At 47.6% G+C, this 24,673-nt stretch overlaps 1 protein-coding gene across 2 annotated transcripts in view; it reads right to left on the bottom strand.

Moving 5' to 3' along the window:
• The window catches only part of XPO6 (exportin 6), a 65,548-nt gene that overhangs the window by 23,397 nt on the left and 17,478 nt on the right, over window positions 1-24,673 (bottom strand). For both annotated transcript variants that reach the window (XM_054643583.2, XM_054643584.2), the window contains exons 3-10: window positions 24,030-24,142; window positions 21,037-21,234; window positions 17,991-18,150; window positions 16,097-16,174; window positions 8,710-9,163; window positions 5,347-5,473; window positions 4,237-4,346; window positions 1,349-1,457 (exon numbers count right to left, since the gene is read on the bottom strand). In XM_054643583.2, coding sequence (XP_054499558.1) covers window positions 1,349-1,457; window positions 4,237-4,346; window positions 5,347-5,473; window positions 8,710-9,163; window positions 16,097-16,174; window positions 17,991-18,150; window positions 21,037-21,234; window positions 24,030-24,142 — 1,349 coding nt within the window. The remainder of the gene's footprint in view (window positions 1-1,348; window positions 1,458-4,236; window positions 4,347-5,346; window positions 5,474-8,709; window positions 9,164-16,096; window positions 16,175-17,990; window positions 18,151-21,036; window positions 21,235-24,029; window positions 24,143-24,673) is intronic.

Genomic DNA, 24,673 nt, shown 5'->3' with positions numbered 1-24,673 from the left:
CAAAGAGGATCTTAGAGAATTGTAACTTGCACACTCCACTGGAACTTATTTTCATATAGAATTTGTTCTGTTTTCATACAGAATTGATAAAATCGGGGGGACGGTGCAGGAGAAGGGAGGGAAAAGAGTGGTAAGAACTTGATAGGTGAATTAAACAATTACATTAAATTTAAAGGTGAATTAAACAATTATTTTAACAGTTTAAGACTCTTTCCATGCTCAGCTACACAGGTGACTGAGAAAGAAGCTGCCTGTTACCATCATAGCCCAAACCTGCCATTAATGAGAAGGGAAAAATGGAACAACAAACACACACAGCAACATAAGCAACAGAATCAATAGCACCATATCCTGACTCCATTTTGTCCTTAAATAATGAACTAAAACCCTTTTCAAGTTTTATACCAAAAGTCTGAAGTTTTTCAAGTATCGCTATTTGCCACCCTGTTTTGGAAGCACAAAGACAACTTCATCAGGACTGCTCTAGATAATTTATACCTTTATTTGTGACATTATTATCACTATGGAAAGGCATCCAAACACCAACATGGTCTTTACAGAGGTATGGCAGCTAATTATCCAGATGACACAAGTGTCAAATGAATCCAGAAATGAATTTATTTTGCTTATGAAATGGTGCTGTATCGCCAGCCAGGGTCTGTGTACAAATCACCAACGGGACAGGGCTGCTGAGGAACTGCCTTGAGCTGTTTGATTTTCCAGCATCACTCTCATTACATGGTTATGACAATGGGAAGATGCCAGCAGGTCACATCCCAGGCAGCAGACCAAGAACTCTCACTCCAGAATTTAAAAATCTGTCTGATGCCATTTGTGATAAAATTCCCTCTGCTCCTTCACCTACCCTCTTGTGACAGCTGACCTGCCCATCCAGGGCTCTGGCCCCACCCACTTTGGCCACCACTCCCCTTTGACATTTATCAGCTTTGAGGTGATTTTTATCAATACCAACTTAGGAGAAATAAGCTTAAACACAAGCCCCAACAAGACACAACTTCAAGCTTTTGCTTCAGAGACATTTTAGCATTTAAATTCCCAACTAATTAAACACTTTAAATTCCAAAGGTGTTTAGACATGGACATCTAACACCTCTGACAATCAGAACACAAGGATCTAAATTTTTCCCCCAATAAGAACCAAGTTATACCCAAAGGTTACATCTCCAGTGTGACTTTTGGTGAAAAGCATCTGAAGCTGTTTTACAGCTCAAACCCCACAGAGAAGGGAGGGGAGAAGGAGCTGCTCAGCCCATCGTCCAGAGTGTAAGCTCTGGAAAAGCCACTGCAGGTGGCAGCAGTGCAGGTGGCCCTGTCCTGTTCAGCTTACATCATCATCCAGGGTCTCGTCATCCAGCTCCTCCAGCTGTGCCTGGTTATACCTGAACTGGATCCGGTTCAGCACCTCTGTCAGCAACAGAACCAAGGCATCTTCGTACCTGCAGCCACCAGGGAGACACACACAGGGTTGGGTAAAACCCTTCCAGCAAGGGAAATGTAAAACAGAGCAGTTACAGCAAGCAGAGCCTGGGATTCAAGGTATCAGCTCATTTCAGGTCACACGGTAGCTGTAAGGAAACAGCCTAGGCAATACCCAATATCCCTCTGCCTCTGGAAGGGAAAGGGAGGATTGTCAGCAGTAGGAGCAGCCCCAGAGTTCAAAACAGGAAAAGCAGGAGCAGTTTGCCAGGAACAACACCAGGTGTCCACAAACAGGAGGCACCAAGAGCCTCTTGCAGCCTGGGCTGTCCTCAGCAGCCTCTGCTGCCTTGAGCCTGCCTGTGTCAGAACCCAGGAAATTCCTCTGGCTGCCCTGGATGGCTTGAGCCCCTGCCAGGGGGCTCAGAGACCTGGGCAACAGAGCCCAAGAGCCCTGTGCCTTTGATTTTAACCCATGGAAACAATTACCAACCTTATATGAGGATTTACAAGCCATGAAAGTTTAAGTAGAATGATAGTTAGTTTGTCACAGGGTGAAAAGCAGAATTTTGGGGTTTTTAGAATGGGAGCTTGGGGTTCCAAGATGGAGGGATTTGGGCATGTTCTGTCCTTCTTTCTCCTTCTTCTTGGCCTCCATCTTCTGGGTGACGGTGGCACTTTTGGATTGGTTTAGAGTAGAAACACACTGTCTAACATAGGTGATAGGTATTGGAAAATGATTGTAAATAATGAACAGGTAGTTTTTAGTATAAAAAGATAACACTGCCAAGAGGGTGATCAGTGTGCCACCAACCAACCTGCCAGACAGATCTCAGCAGGTCAGGGAAAGAATGTTACAGATAACAGAGAATAAACAACCTTGAGAACCAGAACAGAAGAATCCTGACTCCTTCTTCAGTTGCCAGGCTGGGAGAAAGAGATTTTCTAACACATTTTGGGGCCATCTTGACCTCAGAGACCCCTGAGATGTCTGTGCTGCTGTCTCCTTCCCCACACTGAAATTCAGGCCCTGCTCCCCTGAAACAAAGGCAGTCCCTTTTCTGCTTGCACTGTAACATGTCACTGAAATGTCCCTGCACCTCTGGGAGCCAGGCAGCTGGGACAGAGCACAGCAAAGAGCCAACAGAAATAATGCCAAGCTGCACACCCAGCACAGCACCCAACCACTCCTGGGGCCACAACACCAAACTTCAGGCATTTCAAGCTGATTTCTCCTTGAAAAACCTCCTTCACAAAACAGCTGGGATCTCATTAAAAAATCCTGGTTTTTTTCCTAGGGAAAATCAGGTTGGAAAAACAGGCCTTAAAAAAGAGTAACAGACGCAGAGCATGACGCAAGCCAAGTGTCAGATGTGACAGTCAGCTGTGCCACCAGCCAGGCAGCTGCAAGCTCTGGGCAAGGTGGTGTAACCTTGCATTTGGCAACTTCTGCAGTGGTGAAAGCAGCACTGTGTACAAAATGCAAAGCTTCTGAAGCACAGAACAGGAAATGTCCTCTGTGGCCCTGTGGTGTCACCACTCCCAGACTGCCCAGCTCAGGGTTCCCACGGCTCAGGGTGGGCAGGGATGTGCAGATGTCAGAGCTCCACTGAGGACAAACAGCACAGCCCCAAGCACTCCCAAGCTTTATTTAGGGTTTTGTAGTCTGACAGACCCAGAGACAGCTTTTTGTTACAATTTGCTCCATCACAAGCTGGGTGACACCAAGACAACACACGACATGCACGTTAGGAGCAAATCATGAAGTTCCAACCCAAAATCTACTTCTTGAGAAATTCAAACCCCACAGTTCCCATGTTGAAAGAAGGAGCTTTCTGCTCAAGAATAGTTCCACTTTTCCTTGTGGTTATGATGCCAGGCTGGCTTTACAAAACCAACTGCTGCTATTCAGGGTGCTCAAGGAAAAGAGAACTCAGCAGAACTAAACATGGCACAAACCATGGTGCTTTTAAACCTCAAAAACCCAAACAATTCACCAGGATATTTACCAGATTTTTAAAGTGGCAGCAAAGAGACTCTTCTCAAACAAAACCCACCCCTTTCAGGGTCAGCATCTGCCAAGGAAGAGCTGCCAACCACTGCTGTAACTAATACACACAGTGGTAAGCAAGTGCAACTTTTGACTTCCAGTCTCATCTGTATTTCTCAGAAACACATCCTCTATTTAAAGAGGAAATTTAAAATCCTAATTAAATAAAATTTGTTTCCTAATTCATTAATTAGTTGTATGAGCTGTGTGAGCACTAAGTAAGCAACCTGTGTTGTAGTTTCCTCCTCTAATTTGTGCTAAAATGTGCTCCAGTTCTATTTTAGAGTACAAAGCTTCCTTCCTCTGCCTGCAAGGTTCACATGCAACATATGTAAGTGCCAATTTGTCTACCCAAACCTGCTCAGCCTGAGTTCTTGTGAATGAATGTGAAACATTAAGGTTTATGCTTTTTATACTTCATGATTTTAGAAAAAGAAAGGACTCAACCACACAGGAGGCTGCTGTAAGCAGTAGCTTATTTCTCACAGCTCTTCCATGGTGACCACAAAGCTTCTTTGCTGATGCAGGAAAAAAATCCTTCCCTAGCAGGGTGGGCAGGCCCTGGCACAGGGTGGATCCCTGGATCCCTGGCAGTGCCCAAGGCCAGGCTGGGCAGGGCTTGGAGCAGCCTGGGACAGTGGGAGGTGTCCCTGCCATGGCAGGGGTGGAATGAGATGAGTTTTGAGGTCCCTCATCCCAGTCCATGCCATGATTCCAGCTGTGCCACCCTGGCAGCCCCCAGCCCTCACCTGTTGAGCACTGCTTCCTTGTCTGCCAGGCGACTTTTGATTTTGCTGGTCAGATAGTCCAAGAAGAGTGTCCAGATGTCCAAGCAAGAGAAGTAACCTTCATGTGTAGGCTGAAAGACACCAAAATTTCCAATGAATACCACAAGTTATGGCAAGATGGATTTCACACAGTGAAAACAGGAGTAAACATCCACTTCAATCCATGGGAAGAGCTTCTTGTCTTACTGAAAACACCGGAAAGATTCAGGGCTGTCCAAAGATGAACAAGAGCTTTTGTACAAGGCCAGGAACCCAGGAATTACAAGGCTGGTCTCAGTGCTAACCCATCTCATGGCTGGTTACACCAGTTTCCAGCACTCCAGGGCCTAAAGGGGCTCCAGGAGAGCTGGAGAGGGACTGGGGACAAGGCATGGAGGGACAGGACACAGGGAATGGCTCCCACTGCCAGAGGGCAGGGCTGGATGGGATCTTGGGAATTAGGAATTGTTCCCTGGGAGGGTGGGCAGGCCCTGGCACAGGGTGCCCAGAGCAGCTGGGGCTGCCCCTGGATCCCTGGCAGTGCCCAAGGCCAGGCTGGGCAGGGCTTGAACCACTCTGGGTCAGGGGTGGCACTGGATGGGTTTTAAGGTCCCTTCCAACCCAAATAATTCCATGATTCTGTGATATTATGAAGCTCTTTCCTTGTCATTGTTCCTGTGTAAATGGGGCTGAGCTGCACTGACAGCTTCTAGAGCAACCTAAAGCCACAGGGCTTGGGGGTTTTAATACAAAAACTAAAAGCTAGAAGAAAGCCACAGATTGAGGACAAGGAATAAAATCGCCAAACACAAACCAAGCAAATCTGAGAGACTTTTCCACACATTGTCCATTCCAAAGACTAGAAAAAAATTAAAGCAGAAGCAAAGTTAAACATCAGACAAGTTGTTGTTGCAGGGTGACCACCTGTGACCTCTAAATCCAAGAGCACATGCAGCCATCTCCAAATCCCCAGCACCACTGGGGAGTGCCAGTAACACCAGTTAAATTCTCTTTTTTTTGGGTTTACTGGGGCAAACAAGCTGGCCCTGGACAACAGAACAGATTGGAGAAAATGAGGATGTGGGGCTGTACCTGATGAAAAGTGTATTTGAACAGCAGGGCCAGGAATTCAACCACAGGGAACTGGGAGTAGGATTCGATCCTTCGCAGGTGGACGCTCACAAAGAGCCGGAGGAAATCTGTGAACTTCTCAATGTAGCTGCAAGGGAAAGGAGAAAGCACTGAAAAAAACAGCCAAGGTGCCCCAAGGGAAAGCAACTGCATTGAAATAGTGGTAAAAGCCACTCAAAATCTTCATATTCAAACCAAAGTTACAATTACCCATCAGTAGAACAATTAAATATAAAGCCCTGCAACAATTACCTACAAGGATGGGCAACCCTTCACTCCATTAACACCTGAAACAGCAGAAAAGACAATCTAGTCAAAAGCAACTTTAATATTCAGATAAATATTGACTTCAACCAGGCCTGCAAATGAACACAACCCCCTCCACCCTGCAGAAATAATTTGATAGCAAAGGTCATTGTAGTGATGGAGACAGGATTAGTGAAATGAACTGTACCCCTGAGGAATTCAGCTGGAAGCAGGAAGTTAATGCAGGAATCAGCAACAGAGGGGTTACATTTACAGGAGGGGGTGGGAGAGCCAGGGAGCTGAGAGCTGGAAAGGAAAATTCCTCCTGCAGTGGAGATCAGCCGTCCAAGAGTTTCTGAGCTGAGCCCAGGCTTGGGCCTGCACTGGGAAATGAAAGAGGAATCTTCCTGTAAAGCATGGGGCTCCTCAGGGAATGTGCAAAGTTCCCAAAAGGAATCTGCCAGCAAATCTTCAGGGAATGCAGCAATGGCCCCACTTCAGTGCAGCAGGGAGAGTTCTTGGGGGAAAACCAGCAAAGCCCCCAGTGAGGTGAGCTTTTACTGGGGAACAACAGCATGAACTTCAGCTCCAGATCCATCTGTGCAGCAAGGGTTAAACACTCCACAGCCCCAGGAGGGATGGCAGCACCACACACAGACAGTGCCAGCCCTCCCTCATGCCCAGAGCTCTGAAATGCATCAAACTACTTGAAGTTTGTATTTTAAATAAAAAGTTGGGCTCAGCAGAGTTTCAGACAGGCATGAGCAGCCTGGTTTTACTCTACTGCCTGCTCTGCACTGCTGCAAACTCTGGGGATTTGGGTTTTTTTGGGAATCCCCACTCCTTCTAACAAGAACTCCCTCACGACCAGCAGCACTGCCAGATGACAGAGTTGCAGCACTGGGGGTTGTTGTGAGCCTTCAAAAGCACACACTGCTTTGAACATGCAAAAAAGATGAAGTTCCTTCTTTATTTGGCACTGCCTACTTGACAGGAGATCACTGAGCACACCTGAGCACAGATCAAACACTTCAAAAATCAAAGCCAGGGGGAAAAAAGAATTTAAAAAAAGAAACTCAAACATCTCCATCCTTTTAATTTTTATTTTCTAAACAGCCTCTGACCTGAGACCAGTGAAATTCTTCCTTGGCCCCCAGCCCCCTTCTCCACCACTGAGCCATTGCCTGGATCCTTACCAGCCACCTCCCATCTTTTGGGATTTTCAAAGCCAAACACAAATGAAGCAAAAGGCAACCTGAACTTAGTCTCTCCTGGATTGTCCAAAGTGTTCAGACTGATTTTTAACAGAACAAAAATAACCAGCAGCACAAGAGGAAGGCAAGGAAGGACTCCAGGGCCTGCAGGTTCTACTGAAGGGGGTTTCTTCAGTGCCCCTTTCCTTCAGGATTTTGTCATCCAAGCCAGGATGACACTTCCATGCACTGAGTCCTTCAGTTTTGGACACAAATAGTACAGCTGTGCCCTTAAGTGACAACAGGAAAATCCCCATGGCCTTTTCCACATAGAATTCAAGGAGAAAAGAAAGCTCCACTCCCCCCAGAAGCCAGCTCCAGTCTCCAGAACCTCTGTTCCATCTCCATTTCAAACCTCAGCAATGAATGAAAGGATTCTCCCAGCCCCAGACACCAGCAGGCCCTGTGGATAACAGGTCTAAGGAATGGCAGCACCACCTCTGCCCAGGCCAGCACAGCTCCACACCCTCCACTGAAGGCTGGCCCCAAAGGCTGCTTGATAGTGTCCATAAAAGAAAGAACAGTTAAATAGGGGATTGTGGGTTTCCAGGAGAGCTTTTCTGAAATCCAGAGGGGAACTCCTGGCTCTCTGTGCCTTGCAGGCAAAGGTGTGCCATCCCCACGTCTCATTTCTAGGCAGAGAGTGACACAAGTCAGAGATAGCAAAAAATGAGCAGCAGAATTCCCTGTGAGTCTGGATTTACCACCCCAAAGTTATGCCTTTATCTAAGGATACTGAAAAGGAGAATTCTGCAGCAGAAATGTCCCAACTCCTCTCTACAAATGAACTCACAGCTTTTTTCCTAAATGTTTTTCTCTCCTGAGTGGAAATTTATTCCCACCCTTGTGTACCCATAGTAAGATACTCAGCACTTTCACACAGTTCCAACCTCTCTGCCACTGCCAGCAGCCCTGTGACAAGAGGCAGCACCAAGGCACCACCCTGCCAACAGCCAGGCTCAGTCACCCAACACAACAGCAGGAGGAGTCTCACTTTGTCCCCTACAGGTAGGAATATCTGACAGAAGAGAGTGGAGCTGTCCCAGGGAACAAAAGGTGGCAGTAACACCCTGGAAAAAGAATACAAAGAATACACAGCTTCCCAAGGTGCTGCTGCTTCCCTGCTGCCTCCAGCCAAGCTTGTGGAGAGCAGAACTGCAGCCACCACTCAGGGTACAGATGAGCCTTAGTTCTAAGTTCTAGTTCTAAGTTCTTAACCTCAGGTTTTAGCTTTTTATTTTTTCTTTTTTTTCGATTTTGTGCTGCTTTGGTGTGTGGGTCTGAGTTTCATATAAGGGGATTATGGAGCCATTCACCACTGAACAGAGCTCCCCAAGCTGTGTTTGGTGCTGTTTAAAAATAAATTTAAAAAGCAAAAATAAAAAAGAATCAGAAATGGCCATGGCTCAGTGAAGGGTAGGAAGCTTCTGCTGTCTTCTCCCAGGTCATGCCTCACAGGATGTGTCCCCATTGTGGGCAGAGTGAGTGGCAGATACTGACCAGAAGGGACAGAGGGGACACTGCAGTGCCTTTACCTCACTGAGCCTCTTCTGTGCTCTGTGACAACAGCTTCAGCTCTGGTGCCACCTCAGACCTGCATTCAAACAGCAACGAACGGGGACAGGGGAGGGAAGGGACAGCAGGGGACACAAACCTGGGCCAGCAGCTCCCTCAGCACCCAGCCCTTACCTGGGCACACCTACCTGTCTGCCCGGCTGCCCTGGCTCAGTGCTCTGAAAGAAAGGCCATGGGACACAGCATGCAGCAGCCCAAACCCACCCCCCCAGTCCTTCAGAGGCAGCACGGTGCCCTGAGCCAGCCCTACCTCTCATCCAGCTCCTCCAGGCGGCTCTTGACCGTGTGCGCGTTGTTCTCCCTGGTGATCTTCTGCAGCAGGTAGAAGGTCTGCTGGAACATGCGCAGCAGGTACTCCTCAAACTCCATGGGCACACAGTTCTTGGACATGAGCTCGTTGATGCAGGCCATGGCCAGCACGCCCAGGCGGCCCCGCTCCTGGCCCAGCAGCGCGCTCGGGCTGCTGCCGTTCACCGAGGACATCTTGCGCGCGCGCGTGTCGCAGCCGAAGCGCGCAAAGTGGAAGATGGTGGTCAGCAGGGACGGGGTGATGCTCGTGGACAAAGGGATCCAGCTGAAGAGGTGAGCCAGGCACTCCAGTGCCAAGGAGCAGATGTATTCACTGTCTGTGTCCAGGATGGGGATGGGCTGGTTCAGCAGTTTGGCTGCGCTGGGGCTCTGCAAGAGGCTACTCAAGAGGTCACCTGGAGGAGAGAGGGGTGCAGTAAAGTAGGGGTACAGTAAAAATAGGCTACCCCTACTTTTAGTGGGGCAAGAGATGATTGAGATCTGACTCTAAAGCTTTGGAATGCTGAATGCTTTACAAGCTGGGGACAGAGTGGCTGGACACTGTTCAGGTGGAAAGGGACCTGGGGGTGCTGGTTGACAGCCGGTTGAATATGAGCCAGCAGAGTGCCTTGGTGGCCAAGAAGGCCAATGGCTCCTGGCCTGCATGAGGAATGGTGTGGCCAGCAGGAGCAGGGAGCTCATTCTGCCCCTGTACTCAGCACTGGGGAGGGCACACCCTGAGTGCTGTGTCCAGTTCTGGCCCCTCAGTTTGGGAAGGATGTTGAGATGCTTGAGTGCATCCAGAGGAGCCAACAAGGCTGGTGAGGGGCTGGGAACACAAATCCTGTGAGGAACATTTGGAGGAGCTGGGGCTGTTCAGCCTGGAGAAGAGGAGGCTCAGGGGTGACCTTATTGCTCTCTACAATTCCTGAAGGGAGGCTGAGGACAGGTGGGGTTGGTCTCTCCCACCAGGCAGCACTGACAGAACCAGAGGGCACAGTCTCAAGCTACAGCAGGGAAGGGACAGGTTGGATATTAGGAAGAATTTTTTCACCAAAAGAATAACAAAGTACTGGAATGCTCTTCCCAGGGAAGTGGTAGAATCACCATCTCTGACTGTGCTTAAAAAAAGACTGGACATGGCATTTGGTGCTGTAGTCTAGGTGAGGGTTGGACTTGATGACCTTAGAGGTCTCTTCCAACCTCATGATTCTGTGATTCTGTGATATTATATTACATTATATTATACTATAACTACACTACATCATACTTACTTCTAACTACTGAAAAACTCGTGGCTGTCTGCCAACAGTCCCCACACACACATGTGGATCTAACTGGTCAACGAATCAAAACACCATCACTAGAATCCAATCAAGCAATCCCTTCAGGTAAATACTCTTCCAACACATTCCACATGGTTAAAAACACAGGAGCAGCAAATGAGAGAAGAATTGTTTTGATCATTCTTTTCTCTGCTCCTCTCACAGCTTCTCTCTGTTCAGAGAACATGTGAATACCACAGAGGGGTGTCAGGCAGGGCATCAACCCCCAGCTGCCCAGCCCAGGGCAGGGCCAGGGGCTGGACTCTGAGGATCCTTGTGGATCCCTCCCAGCTCAGCACATCCTGTGATCCACTGGGTTATTTGGCTGAAAGGAATTGGTGATTTCTGTTTGGGAATTAGCCTCACACAGCACTTCTGGCCTCACTAGGCAGGGCTCTCACGGTATTTCAGGAAATGCAAGACCATGGGGTGTATTTTAGGAATTTATTATAAAATTCTATCCCCCTACAAGGCTGAGCATCCTTGATGTAAGCTTGGCACATCCCTGTTACACTGAATGTCACAGAGGTTTCTCCTGGCCTGTGACACTTGTGGTGATGTTCCCAAAAAGCTCACTCAGGCAGGCACAGATCACATCCCCCAGCCACATGACAAAAGCTTCCCTAGAAAGGTGGAGTCTGAAAAGTTTGTCACAGCCTCAGGATTTGTCTCCCATGACTTCCTCCAGCCTCCAACTGAAGCCACAGAAAGTTAATATTTGCAATATCTCGTGACAGAGTTTCACAGCTTCACCATGAAGCTGCTGTGTTTGGGGTATGCCAGCTGCTAGTTTCACTTTCTACCCAAACAGGAAACAGAAATAACCCCTGCTTTCACTTTCTTTGTGTCAGTAGGCTTCTAACGCAGCTCCTGCCCAGTTTCTTAGACAGAAAGAAGATTTTGCTTCTGTTGTTATTTACAGAAAGCCACTCAAACCCCTTCATCACCTTTAGTGCCTTTCTACAAAGCCTTCATTGCTCCTCTGCACCTACTGCTACTGAAAGAGCAGAACTGCAGCCACCACTCAGGGTGCAGATGAGCCTTAGTTCTGATACCTCAGGTTTTAGCTTTTAATTTTTTCTTTTTTTTCAATTTTGTGCTGCTTTGGTGTGTGGGTCAGGCTTTCATATAAGGGGATGGTGAGCTCTCTCTTCACAGGGTAGGGAGACACAACAATTCCTTCTCTAGCTGAGGACCAAGGACAAAGGATCCAAATCTCAGGCCCAAGAGCACAAACAATGTGGGCTGAAGAGAGAAAAAACGAGGAGGATGGGACTGCATGGGCTGGGGCTAATTGGACAATTAACTCCAATATGCAAATGGACCAAAACTTACAAAAATGTGAGATCTTGGGGCCAAGCCCTCTTTTGCTTCCGTCTTGAAGACATCCAGGCACAGCCATGACTGTGGCTCTGGTACTGCCAGGGTGTGGCCTTTAAAGGCTCTTCTAATAAATATCCTCTTTATTTCCCTTAACTCTGGTTAGCCTCTGTTCCAGCTGCTTAAAGCACCAGTTCCACAGAGCAGCACAGCAGGGAATTACTCCTGACTGCTGTGAGCTCCCTGCAGAAGGATGTGGAGAAGCTCTGCAGTTAATCCTGCCTAGCCCAGGGTGAACTCCCCCCTCACAGCAAGAGGGGACCACATGCACTCACCTTCCATGTGCCACCTCTGACAAAGCCACCAACAACCCAGACACTCCCTTATCCCTGGTGCCTCTGCTTCCTCAAAAGCTTTTGGAACCCAAGGGGCAGCCCCAGCCAGGCTGCCTTTCCCACAGATGCTGCCCACAACCTCCAGGCTTCCACCTGCTGCAAAACTCTTCACCTTCCCCAAGTTGTTCAACACACTTCTTTTCCTTGAGTACTTCATCTTTAATAACCTTTCCATCTTTAAAAATCTGGCACTTGCTGTGCTACAGAATCTGAAGTTCTTGGAGAATCTGAGTGATTTTTTATGGAAGTGAAACATCCTGACACCAGCAGTGCCAAAATAACAGCTATGATTTACTGAGCTACTTCCAATGTACACAAGAGCCTGAGTGATGAACACATCCCTCCTTAGTCCTCATTTTTCACCAAGATTGATGTCTTACATCACTGTATTCATAATTCCCTGCCAAGCCTTATCATTGCTTCTTTCTCCTGTGCTCCAGAAATTGAAAGCATCACGTGGCTCTGGCTGAGCAAGACAATCCTGCCCTTCAACCTTAGCACTGAACCTCCTGTGGGGACATTCACACCTGGGCACATCTGTACTGCTCATATTGTGCTTTTACAGAGCCCCTGAAGCTCAACCAGGCCAAGTGCACCAGGGCTGGGGCAATCCCAAGCACAAACCCAGGCTGGGCAGGGAACAGAGTGAGAGCAGCCCTGGGAAAGGATTTGGGCTGTTGGTGGGTGAGAGCTGGACTTGCCCTGGCTGTGAGCACCCAGAAACACCCCTGGGCTGGGCTGAGCCCCAGTGTGGGCAGCAGGAGGGGGGGATTCTGCCCCTCTGCCCCCTCAGGTGAGACCCCACCTGCAGAGCTGCCCCAGCCCTGGGGCCAACAGCAGCAGGACCTGGAGCTGCTGGAGAGAGTCCAGGGGAGGCCAAGGACTGGAGCCCCTCTGCTCTGGAGCCAGGCTGGGAGAGCTGGGGGTGCTCACCTGGAGAGGAGAAGGCTCCAGGGACACCTCAGAGCCCCTGGCAGGGCCTGAAGGGGCTCCAGGAGAGCTGGAGAGGGACTGGGGACAAGGCCTGGAGGGACAGGACACAGGGAATGGCTCCCAGTGCCAGAGGGCAGGGCTGGATGGGATCTTGGGAATTAGGAATTGTTCCCTGGGAGGGTGGGCAGGCCCTGGCACAGGTGCCCAGAGCAGCTGGGGCTGCCCCTGGATCCCTGGCAGTGCCCAAGGCCAGGCTGGGCAGGGCTTGGAGCAGCCTGGGACAGTGGGAGGTGTCCCTGCCATGGCAGGGATGATCTTTAAGGTTCCTTCCACCCTCAAGTATTGTTATTCTTTTAAACATTCAGTTCAGCCAACTCCACAAAAATCAATGAGAATTAAAGATTCTCATATTTTAATCCATCCACAGCAGAAACTCTCAGTTACATTCCTGTAACTCACAGCAGCTGGTTAAAGTGCTTTGCACACAGTTAAATCACTGAAGCTCTGGGGTTCACGGATTTTCAGTGTCTTTGCAAACAGGTGACAAATTCACAGCATCAGCTGCATTCATGCCAAAGCAAGAAACTCCCAGTGACTGCCTCTGCTACAACTGCTCCTGCTACTCATTTGTTTGCCACAGGTGAGGGAATATTCCTGAGGAAGGGATTCATCAGGAAATGTTCTATAAATCATGCAAAGACAACATTTGGAAGCTGAGACTCTTGCTGAGTAAATCCTACACCATGGCAATAACTCAAATGTTGTCCAGCTTGGGTCATTATCAGAGTTGCTTTGCTGAAGTGATATGAGAAATGAGTTTAATGTTGTCTTCATGTGCTATTTAAAACCCATGCAAGACTTGCAAGTAACCATTTCACTCCACTTCCCTGTGCAAATGAAAAATAGGAAGCAGGGGTTTTCCAAGTTCATAAAGAGAGCTGGGTTCTGATGGAAGATATTAAACATTTATGGGGACTCAGGAGCTTGTTCTGCCTCTTGGAATACCTTTAATCTCATCTGAATGGAAGAGTAAAGAGTTGTGGCCTCAACAATGAAAACATTCAAGAGTCACCAGTACAATGGAATTGAGTCTCAGGGAACACAAAATGAGCAAGAATGGATCAGAGGGAAGCACCTGGTGTTCCTTTTGGAAGTGGTGGAATCATCATCTCTGAAAGTGTCCAAAAGCCATGGGGATGTGGCACTTGGGGACATGGTTTAGTGGTGGCTCTGGCAGTGCTGGTTAATGGTTGGACTCAGTCTTAGAGTCTTTTCCAACTTTAGTGATTTGATGACTTCAAGAAGTGGAAGCACAACCCATTTTAACATGGACACAGCAAAGACACAGCACAGAAAAATAAAACTGAGAGAGTTTCACACAAACAAGTTTGCACAGGCAAAATGAAACTTCTACAGGCACAGCTTGTGTGGTCCTGGTTCTTAGCAATTACCCTGAAAAAACACTGTGTGAAAAGTTTGTTTGTTTTCCCTGAGAGGGGAGAAAGGAAAGGGCCAGCACAGAAGTGCAGCCAACTTCCAGTTTGGGAAATCTGATCCCCAGTCACAAGGGGAGCACACAGGTGGATGAAAGCTGCTTCAGCAATCCCCAGGGGACTGAGGGACATCTCCAACAGGCTTCCATGACAGCCAGTCCAGAATCTGTCCCACCAATTCCCTCCCCCAGCACCATTCTTAACAATTGACACCAGAAGCTTTGATCTTTTCTGTAAATATTTCCTGTCCAAACTCTTCCCAGCTACAGCAAAATCCACCCTCCCCCTGGCAAGCCAGAGGAATATTTCTTCCCATTAAAGTCTGTGGTTTGTATATAAATATAGAAATATCTTAAGCTCCTGTACAGGAAAGGAGCACTCAAAATGCTGCTCAAACTTCAGTGTGAAAGGTTTAGCACTAAGCAAAACACTGCCAACAGCTTATCAGAGGCAGCAGGCTAGAGCTGCCTGCTGCAATCTGGCCACAAGGAAGTGATCTGCAGCTCCCAGGGAACTACTCAAGGTCCCAGGGACAAGGAAATGTGTGCCAAGGACAAGGACAGAAAAACGTGCTCTCCATTTCAGAGGTAACTAAGAGGTAGAGATGTCAATGGGTTAACACCAGATAAGCACTCATACAAAGGTCTAACAGGAATAGATAGAAAAATGTTCACAATCACAGAATGCTTTGGGTTGGAAGGGACCTTAAAACCCATCCAGTGCCACCCCTGCCATGGCAGGGACACCTTCCACTGTGCCAGGGTGCTCCAAGCCCTGCCTTGGATACCTCCAGAACTGGAGCAACCACAGCTTCTCTGGGCACCCTGTTCCATTTCACAGAGACTTGGCTACCTTTATCTTCCCTTTTCCCAGGTAGAATTCAGTTTTGCTCCACTGGCTTTGAAGTGCCACCAGCTGGAATTCAGGGGACAATGCCAACCCCATCCATGCAAGGCCACAGCCTTGGGGCAGGGGGGCTGCAAAGTTGCTCAGAGGAAAAGTGTGCCCAGGTGGGCAAGAGGGCAATGGCACCTGGCCTGGACCAGCACTGAGGTGGCAGCAGGACCAGGGCAGAGACTCAGGGACTGTCCCCTGTGCTGGCACTGCTGAGGCACCTCCAGTCCTGTGTCCAGTTCTGGGCTACTCCCAACACTGAGGGGCTGGAGGGTGTCCAAGGAAGGGAACAGAGCTGGGGAGGGGCTGGAGCACCAGGAGGGGCTGAGGGAGCTGGGAAGGGGCTCAGCCTGGAGAAAAGGAGGCTCAGGGGGGACCTTGTGGCTCTGCACAGCTCCTGATAGGAGGGGACAGCTGGGGGGAGCAGGCTCTGCTCCCAGGGAACAGGACAAAGGGAAATGTCCTTAAGTGCCAGGGGAGGTTTAGGTTGGATATTGGGAAAAATTTCTTCATAGAAGGGTGGTCAGGCCCTGGCACAGCTGCCCAGGGCAGGGCTGGAGTCACCATCCCTGAGAGGATTTAAAAGCCTTGCATATGTAGCAGCTGGGGACATGGGTTAGTGGTGGCTTTGGCAGTGCTGGAATAACAGCTGGACTTGATGACTTTAGAGGGCTTTTCCAACCTTAACAATCCCATGATTTTAGCTCACTGTCATTAGAGCGTTTTGCACTGAAACTTCAGGGAGGTTTTTGCCATCTGAGGACAACAAGCAGCTCTGTGGGCACATTTTAATGACATTTGCAGTGGGGCAAGCCCACAGTGCAATTTGTTTCTTTGTGTAGGGTTTTTCTTTCCAATCAGGAATTTGTTGGCCTGTGAAAAGCTCTGGGAAAGGGTTATTAGGAGAGGTCAGACAGTAAAGGAAGGAATCTGTGCCTGATATTGCAGGTTTAAGTACATGGAAATCCCATCTTGTAGCTTTTCCTTACCACTTTCTCCTGAGGTTGGTGATGGTGGTGGAGTGGCAGCAGTAGCACTGTGCTTATCCCAGATGCTCTCCAAAATACCTGGCCAAAGAGAGACTTTTCAGAAGTGCCTTCTCAAAGATCCACACTGATCCAACAAACACAGCACAGACTGCAGGAGAGCTCTGGCAGAACACAGCTCCAGTGCTCTGGGAGGGACAGAAACACTGCACAACAGCTTTGGGCTCCCTAAGGGCACACAGTCCCCATCCCTCTCCATGGAGAGAACTCAGCTGCTCTGCTGCACCAGTTGGTTCATATTAAGCTGGCCCAAGTGCTGCAGGGCAGAGCTGAGTGCTCACAGTGCAGCAGCAGCCACTGCATCACCCCCATTGTGCTCCACAGACCCCCAGTGTCAGAACCCAGGAAATTCCTGTGAGGACTTGAAACCCTGGCAGGGGGCTCAGAGACCTTGGCACAGAGTCAAAACCACCTGTGCCTTTGATTTTAGCCCATGGAAACAATTACCAACTTGGTGTGAAAAGTTACAAGCCACAAGAGTTTGAGTAAAATGTTAGTGAATTTATCACAAAGTGAAAATGTAGAATTTTAGAGGTTTTAGAGTGAGAGTTCAAAAAACAAGATTAAAAAAAATGTAAACATGTTCTGTCTTTCTCCCTCTTCTTCTTGGCCTCCATCTTCTGCTGTAATAGTAATGCTTTTAAATTAGAGTAAAAACAAACTGTGTAACATAAGTGATAAGTATTAGAAAATTATTAAATATAAATAATGTACAGGTAGTTTTTAGTATAAAAAGATAACACTGCCCTGAGGGCAGTCAGTGTGCCATGAACCAATGTGCTAAACACATCTCAACAAGTCAAAGAAAGACAATGTATTAAATAAGAGCAAATAAACAACCCTAAGAATGAGAACCAAAAAATTCTGTCTTCTTCTTCAGTCTTGAAACTGAAAAAAAGAGACTTTCTAACACCTCCAAGTCATCTCAACACCAAAGGCCTCATCACCCCAGGAGTGGCAGCCCAGCTGTGGGTGCTGAGGGGACAGCCAGCTCAGTGGCACAAGGTGTGACAATGTCCTGGGCTGACTATATGATGCTTTTTATCCCCAATTGTCTGTTCTGGTTATGCTGAATAATAAGTTTTACGCCTTTAGGACTTGTTCCAGAAAGTGAAGAAAAAAAAGAAGGAGCAGCAGTTTGTTTTTATACACTGCACTCACTCCTCCACATTCCTGCTCCTGGACTGTGTTGTCTGCAGACAAACAGACAGCAGGACAGAGCTCTCCTTTGTTTGAGTTAGTTTTAACTAACTAAACTAAGGGGTTTTTTTCCCTTTTCTTTAAACCTGTTTAAGCCTACTCTGAACTGAACACCAGAAGAGCACCAGCAGCTAGCACCTGTGCCCACGGCTGGGTCTGGCATTTCCAGCACTGGAGGGACTGATAAGAGAGTTCTCCTTTGTTTTAGTCAGTTTTAACTAACTAAAGCAAAGAAGTTCCTTAGACTGAAAGGTCTTTTTTCCCTTTTATTTAAATCTGTTTAAACCTACTCTGAACTTAACATCAGAAGAGCACTGGCAGCTCGCACCTGTAGCCCACTGGGCCACAGCATTTCAGCACCAGAAAGACTGATAAGAGACTGAATTATCCAAGCTGCAACCCAGGGAAGGGACTTTCTGAGTTTGTCATCTCTTTTAGAGCAGCAAACAATTTTATTGTTTAATATTGTTAAAGCTTTATTGTTTAATAAAGAAGTTTTTTTCCACTTTTCTCCAAAAAAGTATTTTCTCCCGAACCGGTTGAAAAAAGAAACCAATTAAATCTGCTTTCCTAGAAGAGCCCCTTTAAAAGTTGTCTCCAAAATGTGCCCTGAGGCAGGACAAACAGAGCCATGTACCTGTGAGGAGCCCCAGCACGGTCTGCACCTGCTCCAGGAGCAGCTTGCGCAGCTCCTCCTTGCGGGCCACGCTCAGGTCCTCGCGGGGACACGCCAGCTCCTCCGACGTGGTTTTCAGCATGATCAGCCCCAGGGGAGTGGTCACAGGAGACTGGATCAGCTGAGGAGCACAGTGAGGAGAGCAGTGTGATGACAACATGCACTGACACACAGGGATTAGCAACACTACTCCCAGTTTACAACAGCTTCGCCACTGAGGGCTCTCCAGTTCGACTTCCCCAGCCCGAATCTCTGATGTGGCAACAGCTCCAGCCCCGTGGGAATCCCTGAGGTTTCAGGAGAGCTTTCATAATGTCATTGCATACAATCTGTGTCCCAGCAGGCTCACAGAACAGCCTGTCCCTTCTGCCTGCTGCATCCCCTGCCCAGCACCACCTCAGCACAGCAGCTCACAGCTCACAGCCCAGCAGGGTCCCCAAAAATCCCCCCCTTCCCACACAGCCCAGGGGCTGCAGCCAGGAGCAGATGCCACCTGAGGGATCTGAGCTCCCCTTGCACCTGCACTGCATCTCAAACTGAAAACTGCATTTCCCTCTGTGGCATTCACATTCTCTGAAAAAATTCCTTTGCCCAGGGTTTTTCTCTGAGGAAGCTGAAAGGCAGCGAGAGAGGCCTCAGAGAAAAGGAAAACAATTCTGATCTCATTTGCTTCTCCTGTGTTGTGCTTGTCTAGAATGGATTTGGAGATTGTTTACCACAGGTGATTGTTTCATTGGATTCTGCTGTGAGTTGTTTTCACTCATTGGCCAATCAGGGCCAAGCTGTGTTGGGACTCTGGAAAGAGTCAGGAGTTTTCATTATTATCTTTCTAGCATTCAGGAAATATCATTCCTGTATTCTTTAGTACAGTATAGTATTCTTTACTATAAAATAGTACAATAAAATAATAAATTAACCTTCTGAGAACATGGAGTCAGATGCATCATTCCTGCACCTGGTTACAATATCCCCCAAAGACAGTAACTTCTGCCCCGTGCTGGAACAGGACTGGACAAAAAGCTGACTTGTGCCTTCATCAGCCACAGGCTTACTAAAGACTTCTCCAAGTGGGACAAAGTTTTGTTTCCAGCTGAAGGACAGCACTGCTCTCCACTGCTGCCCAGACACATCCCAAGTGATTTATGCACTGCTCTCTCTGGGAGAAAAAAGTCCAAAGCCAATCCCAGTTGCTACAAGTAATCCTTGAAGCCATAATTCTGCAATACAGGCTGACTTTGCTCTTGATTCCTTGACCCTCCAAAGGAGAGCCAGGCTGAGTTAACACTGCTAAAAACAGAGAGTTTGGTGAAATATTTGGGGAGAAAATAGCCCATCTAAGAGCTCTTCATCTTGGCTTTTGAAAAGGAAGTCCCAGACACAGGAGTAGATGGCAAAGAACTCAGTTAAACACCCAACTTGGTGGTAAATTGTGAAGGGACTGAAAATCATTTCTCAGGTTATTTTCTGACAAACCCAGGGAGTTTTAGCAAGACCAGGCACTGGTACCTCAGTCAGGCTAAACAAATTTTAAACCTCTAAGGAAGCAGTACTTTATGTAGAATTACTGGCTCTTCACAATGACAATACAATATCCCAATTTACCTTTCTTCTCCACCCCTCCAGTGGTTCAGTAAAAGGTTTAGAGACTACTCAGAGTACTGGGACACAATTTCATGCTGAAGAACAAAGAACATGCTGCAAATGATCTCAGAAGAAAGTCCTGAGACAGGGCTCATCTGCAATTCTAACAGCAAATCATTCTGCCCCTGTGCTACTCTGCCTTCTGTCAAGGCCCTGGAATTCAGCATTACTGGTTTTCTTCCACTTTCTCTGAACATTTTAGGAATGTGTCTGCCACATAAATTAATTTATGGAAACATTTCCCTCCACTGCTGAGCTCACAAGGAGAGGCTTAAGGGAAAATAGATTCCTCAAGTGAGCTCTGCAATGCCTTAAGATAACCCCAGAGTGCTAGAAGGGCCAGGAGAGCTCAGGCTGCCTTTCAGTTCACATCCAGGTGAAATGAGAGGCAAAACTCCACATGGACACAGTTATCTCCAAGTATTTCTTGTCAAAATGACAACTGAGGCCAAAACTGCAGCATGTCCCACTCCAGAACAGTGAGAAAAGTAATCACACCAGCCAGTGATGAGCTCTGCAGCCAAGACAGGGGGTTTTTTTTAATTTTGCAATTAATACTAGATCCATTTGCCTTAACAAATAAACTCCTGCCACTCAAGGACTTGGATTTCAGTAACTGCCTTGTGGCTTGGCCGTGGGCTTTGCTGCATTCAAATCATGTAATTATGTCAGCAGAAAAAGCCTGTGCAGCACTTCAGTTTACACTCAGCCTCTTTAAGCCAATTAGGAACAATTTTAAGGGAACTGGAGACAAAATAATCCAACAAAAAGAGGTTTGCACCAGCCTGGTGATGCTCCAGCAGCAGCCTGGCTCAGGATTCCCTGTAAGGATGCTGAGTTGCACCCAACATTCCAGCTAATGACATGGATTCAGTCAGGATCCCCAGTTCACAGCTGAGCCTTCCAGCAGGAGCCCTCCTGAACACCCCAACAACACCCATTAGTGACCTTATTGATGAAGTACCAGAGATTTTGGGGTGTCTTTGGTAGTTGGATGAAAAATCTGCACCAGCCCCATTGATAAACTGCCCTTTCAGAATCAGTGACACATTCATAATTTTATTGACTTCTGTTTTGTTTAAAGGACAACCCATACTCCTTGTATTTTCAAGACCTAGCCCATAATATTTAAAATTCAAAGTGAATACTTGTGGCACAGTATTGTTCCTTCCCCAAAACACTTTTAACACCAGAGAGAAACATAACACGGAAAAAGTTGAGAGTTCCAACAAAATTAAAAAGGAATTTACAAAGCAACATCTACCATTTGATCTTCATCAAATAGGGGTTTCTTTACCCCTACTCAAGGAAAAAAAAAGATGTTTTTAAGGGAAAAGCTGGCTCCATGCATGGGCAGGGCTCTCACCTGCAGGATGTTGGTGAAGAAGTCGTGGTAGAACATGGGCCAGTCCTGGCGGCCGATGTCCACGATGACTTTGCAGAGCTTGTTCCTGATGAAGTAAGGCAGAGTTTTGTGGTGGGCCAGCAGCAGCTTGGGCAGGCAGCTCCTGATCTCCATCTTGTCCTGGGATGGCACCCCCAGCCACATCTTATTGATCAGGTTCTGCAAAAGGAATGGACATCCCAAATGAGCTCATCTTGGACATGAGAGAAACACTGGGAGAACCTGGAATCTCAGACTGGTTTGGGCTGGAAGGGACCTTAAAAATGATCCTGTTCTCACCCCTTGCCATGGCAGGGACACCTCCCACTGTCCCAGGCTGATCCAAGCCCTGCCCAGCCTGGCCTTGGGCACTGCCAGGGATCCAGGGGCAGCCCCAGCTGCTCTGGGCACCTGTGCCAGGGCCTGCCCACCCTCCCAGGGAACAATTCCTAATTCCCAATATCCCATCCAGCCCTGCCCTCTGGCAGTGGGAGCCATTCCCTGGGTCCTGTCCCTCCATGCCTTGTCCCCAGTCCCTCTCCAGCTCTCCTGGAGCCCCTTCAGGCCCTGGCAGGGGCTCTGAGGTGTCCCTGGAGCCTTCTCTTCTCAAAGGCTGAACAACATAAAGCAGGGACAGAGCACCTGGCAGAGCAGCTGAACTCATGGCCCAGGACTGGCAGTGCCACAATGGAGCTGAGGTTACTGGTTTAACTGGTTTTGGGTTAAGCAGAGCTATAGTGGCAGGCACAGAACCATTTCCTGTCTTTTAACCCTGGGCACCAAGGGTTCCCTCTCTAAAGGGGGAAGCACAGCCTTGGATGAAGCAGGAGAAGAAAATCAGGGAAGGAGGTTTGGCTTTCCAGGCCTCTGATGGCACCCAGGTCCCCTAAAGCTGAGCTAGGAGGTCACTGGAGCAGGCCCTGGCAGTGACAAGGCAGCACTGCACAGAAAGCTTTCAGTCCACTTAAAGCCAGACAAAACCCAAAGGAAAGCAGAGTTACAAATTGCTTCCCTGCCCTGATCCATTTAGGGCTCTGGAGCATTAGGAGCTGAATCTCTTGGGATAACCCAGAGAGGAGGTGAAGGTCTGTGCCCATCTGCAGCACTCAGCCTGCAGAAAGAGAATGCTGGAGATCACAATCACAGCCTGGAAGAAACCTCAACTATCCAAAACTGGAAGATGATGAATGGTTAAAGGAGATGCAATCCTCAGCAGGATGCACTGCACCAGCTCCCAGTGCAGAGCCACACAGGGATATTTATACAGAAATTCCTCAAAGAAGTTGTTTTTGGTGTTTCCTAGCAGAGAAAACCCACAAGTATTGCTTGAAAACAATGGCCCAACCAGCTGAGGGTTCCTTGATGCAAGTCCAGAATCCCAATAAGACTGGAAGATGTTTTAGCTTTAACACCCATCCTTCCATGCCCACTGTGCTCTGTCCTGCTCCTCCACCTGCTAGCAGCAGCTTTCTCCCTGTAAATGCTTTTGGGAAGATATTTTCATTTTCAAAAAGCAGGAGATGAAAACAATTCATCTGGAAGGGAGTCAGGAGGAGTTTTATTCCCAATCCACTGCTACCTTCCTAAGCAGTTTGGGAAATCCATGTCCTTGGGCAGTTTTGGGAATGATCTTTGTGTTCACATCCCCCTGACTGATCCAGCAGCCAAGGATGGCTGGGGAAGCTGCACACTGGGACAGACCTTGGCTCTGAGGACCAGTTAATGTCCAGCCCTGCACCAGTTAATTTTGGGAATTCAAGCTCCTCCATGGAGAGATCCTCATCTCCCAGCTGGGCTGGGGACTCCTGTCCCTCCCTCTGCACTTGCACAGGAATTTCTTTATTCTGGGCACAATTAGGGTTTTCAATGCTCCTTTTTTCCCCTCCAGGGAAGGAGAGGCTCAGTAACCAAAATCCATAAAATATCCTGAGCTGTGGGATCCACACAGGATGATCCCAAGGATCACTGAATCCACCTCATGGCCCTGCACTTGTTTTGCTTGTCAGGAAAATCAGTGGGACACCATGTCCTGAGCAGGAATAATTCCCATCAGCCCTTTTTGAGGGGAAGGTAAAGCAGAATCAATTTGCAGATGGGGTCCAGACTCCCTCTGCAATCCTTAATAAATAAAATTAATATTTAAGAGAATAAATCAAAAATGATGTGGATAATTTGTAAAAAGAATACAACTTTAGGCACAGGGCTTTTATCTAAACATGTATTTGATCTGAAAAGTGGCCCTGTGCAAAGGCTGTAAACCCCTCTGATTTAGGGGCACAGCTCAGAGTGCACACCCAGCTAAGGACATGACACAAATGTCCCAGACTGAGGAGTGACATTGGCCAAAGCCCAGGACATCTGCACTGGTCACTGAGAAATCAGTGACACACCAGTGCTGTCCACAGAACACTTTTGCTTATTCCAGGGGACACAGAGATCAATATCAAACCTTTTAACCCAAATTTTCCTCTTTTATCACTAGATGAAGAGTGGGATGTGGCTGGCTAAGAGAGACCTCACCTCTGCAGCCAGCACAAGTTTGCAGGATGCAGTTCAAGAGCAGCAACCACAACTACAAAATGTCAGAAAAATAAAAGCAGGTTTGCCTTCCCTCTCAGCACTCAAAGCCTGCAGGAGCCAGGAGCAGATAATCACCCCCATATTTCTGATCATAAAAACAGCATAAAAGCAATAACACCCTTAAAAGCATCATGCAGAAACTCAAGCAGCCTCTGAAACTGGAGGTAATTTGTGCTTAGAGCTGCCAGGAAATGAATTCTTCAATTTGTGTACAAAGATTCACATTCTCCCACTCTGAGCCTGCCATTAAGCAACCTCTCTGGTAGAGAGCAATAAAAGCATCCTTCATCACTGTACTTACCAGGGATGCCATTTCAGACAAACATCTCCCCCCAAAAAATCGATTGCCAGCTCAAACTGCACCAGGCAGAGCAGTGGAGGAGCTGAGGCCTCACCTCAAACACTGTCAGGCTGTACATCATCACATAATCATTCCTTGTGCTGGACAGGAAGTACAGGCAGAATCTCCAGGCTCCTATCTGCTGGGCAAAGTTATTTAAAAGCTCCTCTGCAAAAAAAAAAAAAAACAAAAAAAACCCATAAAAGTACATAAATTACTTGAAAATGTACTTCAGTTTTAATTTGACTTTGCTGTAAAATATTCCATTAAAGTTCTTTAGCTGTAAACAAAGCCATAACAATGTATAGTGATAGCACAGCAACTGAGCGGGGAAGAGACCCTGTGTTCAGGGAATGACTCAACCTGGAGGAGGGCAAAAAATATAATAAAATCACATTCTACAGTGTTTAAAGCAATGTAACCACAGGCTTTAATAAAAACAAAACTGATGTGTCATTTTCAAATCAGTTTTGACATAAATAACTGCAGCAGATAAGAGGTGAATATTAAAACAAATCACACAGCAATTGTATTATGAGCACTGTTATTTTATCTGTAAAAGCCAAATGTTGGGATTTCAGGTCACTGTGAGAGTAGGAGCACTTCAGATCAGTGTTCTAAACTCACCTTCTTTTAATGCAGCTCCAAGAGCTGCTGACTTGGTGAAGTTCAGAGGGTCAGAAACCTCCCTGAACGCTC

Source organism: Agelaius phoeniceus, chromosome 16 (assembly GCF_051311805.1).
Source record: "Agelaius phoeniceus isolate bAgePho1 chromosome 16, bAgePho1.hap1, whole genome shotgun sequence".
Lineage (NCBI taxonomy): Eukaryota > Metazoa > Chordata > Aves > Passeriformes > Icteridae > Agelaius > Agelaius phoeniceus.
The sequence above is the reverse complement of the archived record's forward strand: the minus strand, read 5'-3'. Positions and strand labels throughout refer to the sequence as shown.